The sequence below is a fragment of the Quercus suber genome, unplaced genomic scaffold (genome assembly GCF_002906115.3).
Source record: "Quercus suber isolate HL8 unplaced genomic scaffold, Cork oak 2.0 scaffold_200, whole genome shotgun sequence".
Taxonomy (NCBI): Eukaryota; Viridiplantae; Streptophyta; class Magnoliopsida; order Fagales; family Fagaceae; genus Quercus; species Quercus suber.
The window spans coordinates 305758-312330 of NW_027069658.1; the positions used below are offsets into that span (position 1 = coordinate 305758).

Below are 6573 nucleotides of genomic sequence, written 5' to 3' on the forward strand. Positions count from 1 at the left end.
ATAGTAGAGTTCATTCTTTCGGTGACCTTCGAGCTTAGTTTTCAATACATGAGATTAAGATCCTCAAATCAGTGGTATTAGCTTTTTGAGCATACATGAGATATAATTAACTATTTATAAATTACATTGGTCACTTGTCTAGGTTTTCTATTTTTATAATATTTTTGTCATGATTTTATCCCCGGTGACTACCAGCCAAAATAAATACAGTGGTGATTTACAGTCTTCTACTTTCTACACAACCCAAAAGTCATATTTTAGTGGAAATGATTCCGGTCAAAGTTAATTATGACCAATAACAATAATTAAGTATAACATACTTGATACACATTTAACTCTTGTTACTTTCTATTCAATCTTTTCTATAAAATAAATTTAATATTCACTCCATAAACTTACTTTTTATTCATAATTTTAAACTATAAAAATTTAGATTTAAATATTTGATTGAGAAATAGCTATTGATTTTTTTATCTTTTAAATATTTTGTAATTTTAGAGTAAGTATAAAAAGAAAATGCAATCCAACAATGAATTTCTCAAAATTCATTTACAATTAAAATATAATATATATATATATATATATATATTGAGTAGAGTATTGGAGTTGTTGTTATTAGCTACAATCAAGTTTGTAACTAAACTTTTTCCCTAAACGAATATTTAATAATTTGGCTTTCTTTTTATAATGGTCTTAAATAATTTTATTTGAATTCAGTTACCATTTAACATTTTTACAAAATAGGAAATCATGCAATAATGTTTTCAATAAAAGACCTACTATTATTAGTAAATTCGCTCGGGGGAGGAGGGGCATATGTATTTTTATTGAAGGAAACTTTAAAGTTGTTGAATTGTTGATGACTATGAAAAGGTTTTCCACAAGTCACTCTACATAATAAAATTTTAAAATATTTAATTGGTAATTTGTGATTAGGTATAATGAATTATGGTTTCTATAGTGATCAGTGAGCTTACATAAAAATGATGTTTCACAAATCACAATTTATCATCACAACAAATTATAAATCTCAAATTCTACAGTTAGGTATGTGGCATTACTTTAAAAGTTGTAGAAATTCGGCAAAAAAGGGCCACTAGACCTCGAGTCTCCAAGTGGCCGGTCACTTCTCAATCTCATATCTTGCTAGTAAAAGTAATACCATCATTGTAGAAGAATAATCAACCTTGCATTCACATGAGAATAATGAGAATATCTCACAAGAAGCCTCCCGTTAATAATATCTATAAATAGCAATGAAACTAAAACACTTCTACACAACATTAACAAAGTGCTTAAGTTTCAAACTTTTGCAGCTATGGCTTCTAAAGCATTTTCATTCTTTCTATTCACTATTCTCCTTCTTCCTCTTCTTTCTCATGGAACTTCAAGAAACACCAATAACAAGAAATCATCACCCTTTGATTTTCTCAAGCATCTACAAGGATGTCACAAGGGTGACAATGTCCCAGGCATCAAAGTCCTGAAAAGTTACCTTGAACAATTTGGTTACTTGAATTATAGCCATTCCAAAAAGCAAAACCGTGCCAATGATGATGATTTCGATGAACCCCTAGAGTCGGCCCTTAAAACCTACCAGCTAAATTTCCACCTCAACACCACTGGGACTTTAGATGCCAAAACAGTATCCAACATGATGATGCCTCGTTGTGGTGTGGCTGATATCATCAATGGTACAAATTGGATGCGTTCAAACAATAAAAAACATGACCACAACCATGGCTCTTTACACACTGTTAGTCAGTATACTTTCTTCCCTAGAAATCAGAAATGGCCAGATTCCAAGTACTGCCTTACCTATGGATTTCTCCCTGGCACCCCAACTAGAGTCATGAGCCCAGTTGCACAAGCTTTTCAAACATGGGATGCCAACACACACTTCACATTCTCGCGAGCTCAAGATGACACGAATGCAGATATCAAAATTGGTTTCCAAAGTAGGGATCATGGAGATGGGTACCCTTTTGATGGAGCTGGTGGAGTCCTTGCCCATGCTTTTGCTCCAACTGATGGCAGATTCCATTATGATGCTGATGAAAAATGGAGTGTGGGAGCTGTTCCAGGTCAATTTGACTTGAAGACTGTTGCTTTGCATGAGATTGGGCACCTTCTTGGGCTTGGACATAGCAATGTTCGGGGGGCTATTATGTGGCCTAGCATTTCTGCAGGAGGGACCAAAGGTTTGGACAAAGATGATATCAACGGAATTAAAGCCTTATATAATGTTTAGGTGTCCAAGATGGCGGAATCTTCAGTTACGTACATACTAATATATATAAAGAGAATAAAACATTTGCCATCTACTGTTAAAATACATCGTGATGGTGCTACAAGGCTTACACCATAATTATCTGATCGGATTGAGGATCCACTTTGTGTAACCGTTATTAAAGTTGTGTTAATAACTTGCAATCAAATGTTCCCTTTTATTAAGACTCTTGTTTTTGGTTAGCTTTCAAATTCTACTACGTACATAGCCTCTTCTCAAAAAATTTAAAAAAAAAAAAAAATTCTAATCCCAAACCAACTTAATTAATTAAGTGATATTAGGCTAACCCATTTGCGCGCGTGCGCACACACACATATGTATATATATATGTTAGAAATATTGAATGAATATATTGTATTTCTTAAGTAATAAAATACATATGAGTGCCTTTAATAAGAAGTAGAGTATGCAGTACAAGTATGCATGTTATACAAGTAAACAAAGTAGGCCTAAGGCCCACAGTCTATTACACGTTAACAGCCCCCTTCAAACTCAAAGTGGGTGTGAGACCAACTTGAGGTTGTCAACCAAATCGTGAAGACGTCCTTTAGGATGTAACTTGGTGAAGATATTTGCAAGTTGATCTTTAGAGGAAATTGAGAACAACTTAAAAGCACTGTGGACAAAATGATAATGAATAAAATCACAATCGTCACTTTATCCAAAAATAGTAATGTATCTAGCTGGTTTTCAATTTTTTGCAGTATCTTTCTCCTTTTACGTTTGCTCTGGGTCTACAAGTAATCATTTTAAAGGAAATAACATAATATTTATATAAGTTTGAATTTATCCTAATTATACGGTCTAAGTTTTGTTAAGTTTTGGTCAAATTATATATGGTTGCGCGTGGTTAAACTCGGTTAATGTTGGTAAACGTGTTTTGGGAGATGTATTTTGGAGTGATATGATAGAATTTGGTGGTTGGATGATGTGTTCTTGTTCGTTTAACTGTCGGTTAAGGTATGCTCAACAAAGGGCATTTTGGTCGTTTTGGCACTTAATTCTTGATATTGGTTAACAAGACACTCAATTGGGACAAATTAAATTAATTTTTGTAATTCCCTTGATCCTAGGGTTTAAAAAAGAGTATGGAATTTTTTAGACTTAATTGTGATTTTGTATGCAAACCTATATAGTAGCGGCTCTAGAAATTTCATTTAGGGTGGTTACTAAGAAATTTAAATTACTACAATATTTTTCTCGGTACCATTTTTTAAGGAAAAATGAAATTAGAAATTATTTGGTTGAACAAACTACAAATTTTATTTTTTTGGTTTTATAATAGGTTTTTTGTTGAATAATTTTTCACTTGTTGTTTGGTCTTATATTGTTTTTGTTTGGTTTATGTTTGTTATTATTTGAGCTAATATTTATTGTTGTTATTTAAGCTTTAAAAAAAGGGATTAAGAATTATGTTTGGGGGCAAAATTAATTTTAGAGTAATGCTATGTTCACAACATTTTTACAATAAATCTTATACTTTTAGCTGTTATTTGTAGGTAAAAAAATAATCTTAGTATTTGGCCCAAATTAGAATCAATAAAAGCTTACCATATTAGATTTGTAGTGAAAATATTGTAAAAATATTGTGAATGTAGTAGAACTATTATTATTTTTGTTGAACCCAAATTTTTGTAATTCTCAAGTTAGGGTGTTCAAAATATTTAGGTAGAAATTACATTTTCGTTCCTACATTTTCAAACGATTTTCACTTTGGTCTCTAGATTTTATTTTTACCTCTTTTAGTCCCTATCCTGAAAAACGCTCCATTTTGGTCCCTGCCTTTACATCAGAGATGGAAAATGCACATGTGGCAAACGGCATAATTAAAAAAATATTAAAAATATTTTATTTTATTTTAAAATAAAATAAAATTTTAGTTATCAATAATTTTAAAATAAAAATATTAAAAATTCTAGTTAAAAATAATTGTTCTTCATGTTCTTCCCCAAGAACATGGTTGCCTAGAAAATAAGAAATTCAAGATTTTATTCTCTTTTATTTCATTTTCTTAGCATCCAAACAAGCAAAAACATATACAAAATCATGATCAAACTCAGATACTCTAACACAATCAACTAACAAAAATTTTAAAATATTTGTGCTGAAAGCTAATCAATAAAAATCCTAAAAATATATATAATTTTTTGTCTTAGTTATTATTGTTAAAACAAAAAATTTAAAAGGTTTTATTTTTTTTTATTTTATCTCATCATACAAATTTTTAAGATCGTACGATTCCATGAAATTGGTAGTAAAACTGAAGGATTATTATTTTATTTTATTTTCTACAATTTGATAATTGTGGTTGGAAGAATTTCAACACTAAAAATCTACGTTGAAAACACTCGAACTACAAGACTCTTGAAAAAAAATGAAGTAATACTATTACAACATGAAGTAAAATACAATCAAGCATCACTTTCTACCATGAGTAGGTAAAATCTTTTCTTTTTCTTTTTTTTTTTGATGGGAAGGTAAAATCTTTATTTTGTCTCTTGTACTAATCTCTCTTCCTTTTTCAATGTATATGGTCGAATAGTCCTAGTGCCATGCATTTGCAGTTTTGCACTATGTTTTATTCTCTACCCTGCTAATACTTGCATATTGCAATTTGCAAATCCTTGAACACTTAAAAATTATATAAGGCTTTAATGCCGTCAATATCGTCCCTACGCAAACCTTGGGTCACTCCTGGACGTATGCTAGGCCCCAGATGGCCCCTTCAACTGAGCTATGATCAAGTCCAAGAAGGTGCCCAATTTCATGCAATGCAACAGTCTCCAAGTCAAACGCACCTGGAGAAGCTCCAACACTCCATTGCTCATCTGCATCATAATGGAGTCTCCCATCCGTTGGTGCCCAAGCATGTGCTAAGATTCCACCAGCTCCATCAAAAGCGTGCCCATCTCCATGATCCCTCCTGTGGAAACTAACTTTGATATCTGCATTTGTGTGGTCTTGTGCTCTTGAGAATCTGAAGTGTGTGTTGGCAGCCCATGTTTCGAAAGCTTTTGCAACGGGACTCATTGCTTCAGTTGGGGTGCCAGGGAGAAATCCATAGGTGAGATGGTACTTTGAAGATGGCCACTTGGGATTTCCTTGGAAAAAAGTATAGTGAGAGACAGTATGTAAAGAGTCATGGCTGTGATGATGTTTCTTCTTGCTTGAGCGCATCCAATTCGTATCATTGGTGATATCTGCCACCCCACAACGAGGCATCATCATTGTTGATACCGTTTTGGCATCCAAAGTTCCAGTGGCATTGAGATGGTAGTTAAGTTGGTATGTTTTAATGGCAGATTCCAAGAGTTCATCGAAATCATCATCATTGGTATGAGTGTGATTTTTGGAATGGTTATTATAGCTGAAGTAACCAAAATTTTCAAGGTAGCTAGGCTTTGAGGTTATGGATGCCTTTGACCTTTCTCCCTTGTGACATCCTTGAAGATGTTTGAGAAACTCAAAGGGTGACGATTTCTTGCCGTGGGAGTTTCGTGAAGTTGCATGAGAATGGAAAGGAAGGAGGAGAAGGAGGAGGAGAGTGAATGAAAACAGAGAAAAAGCTTTATTATAAGCCATAACTAAGAAAAATTGAAGTTAAGCCAGAAATTGATGTTGCAAAAGTGTTATAGTTTGGTTGCTATTTATAGATTATCAAGTAGAATCTATAACTGTATGTGATAATATGAAAGCAGGTTGATTATTCTTTTGCAAAGTCAGTCTTATATTAATTAGTATGGCTAAAATTTAAGATTGAAAGACTTCCAATTCTTCGGTCAGAGTATAAGTTGATCAGCGTTACATTAAAATTATAAAAGGAGACCAATTCTCTAATATTTGGGTCTAAACGAATACCCTTGGACTGGACTCGGGGCCATACATTATATACTCCCCAAATTAATTGGGACAAAAAATTATTAGCGTAAACTGCGGGTTCGGAGAGTGTGTAAAATATGCAGCGCAGTTGACGATGGGAAAGCTTTCCTAAAATTCCATTGTTTTTTATTTTTATTTTTTTATTATATATATATATATATTTTTTTTTTTTTTTTTCTTTAAAATTTTTTATTTTTTTATTATATATATATATATATATTTTTCTTTAAAAAGTTCTAGTTATATTGACAGGAAATTGCTACATGAAATTTAAAAAAAAAAAAAATTCGAAGACCAGAGCTGTAATATTGTAATCTAACTTTATACTATGGGCATGTTTGGAATTCGTTTATTTTATTAAAATTAAAAACTTTTTGCTGAAAGTATTGTAGGTAAAGATAAAA

General features: G+C 32.2%; 2 protein-coding genes across 2 annotated transcripts; one reads left to right on the forward strand and one right to left on the reverse strand.

The window, feature by feature from the left end:
* The first annotated feature begins 1281 nt into the window (after positions 1–1281).
* Positions 1282–2454, forward strand: LOC112039623 (metalloendoproteinase 2-MMP). The gene has a single exon (XM_024072507.2). The coding sequence runs from the start codon at positions 1319–1321 to the stop codon at positions 2249–2251; it is 933 nt and encodes a 310-aa protein (XP_023928275.1). The 5' UTR covers positions 1282–1318; the 3' UTR covers positions 2252–2454.
* A 2524-nt stretch (positions 2455–4978) lies between these two features.
* LOC112039604 (metalloendoproteinase 2-MMP) lies at positions 4979–5872 on the reverse strand. Its single transcript, XM_024072493.1, has one exon. It carries the CDS (start codon positions 5870–5872, stop codon positions 4979–4981), a length of 894 nt encoding a protein of 297 aa, XP_023928261.1.
* Between the last annotated feature and the right edge of the window lie 701 nt (positions 5873–6573).

Excerpts from the sequence above, each read along its gene's own strand:
- LOC112039623 (XM_024072507.2), top strand. The coding sequence starts at position 1,319 with ATGGCTTCTAAAGCATTTTCATTCTTTCTATTCACTATTCTCCTTCTT.
- LOC112039604 (XM_024072493.1), bottom strand. The coding sequence starts at position 5,872 with ATGGCTTATAATAAAGCTTTTTCTCTGTTTTCATTCACTCTCCTCCTC.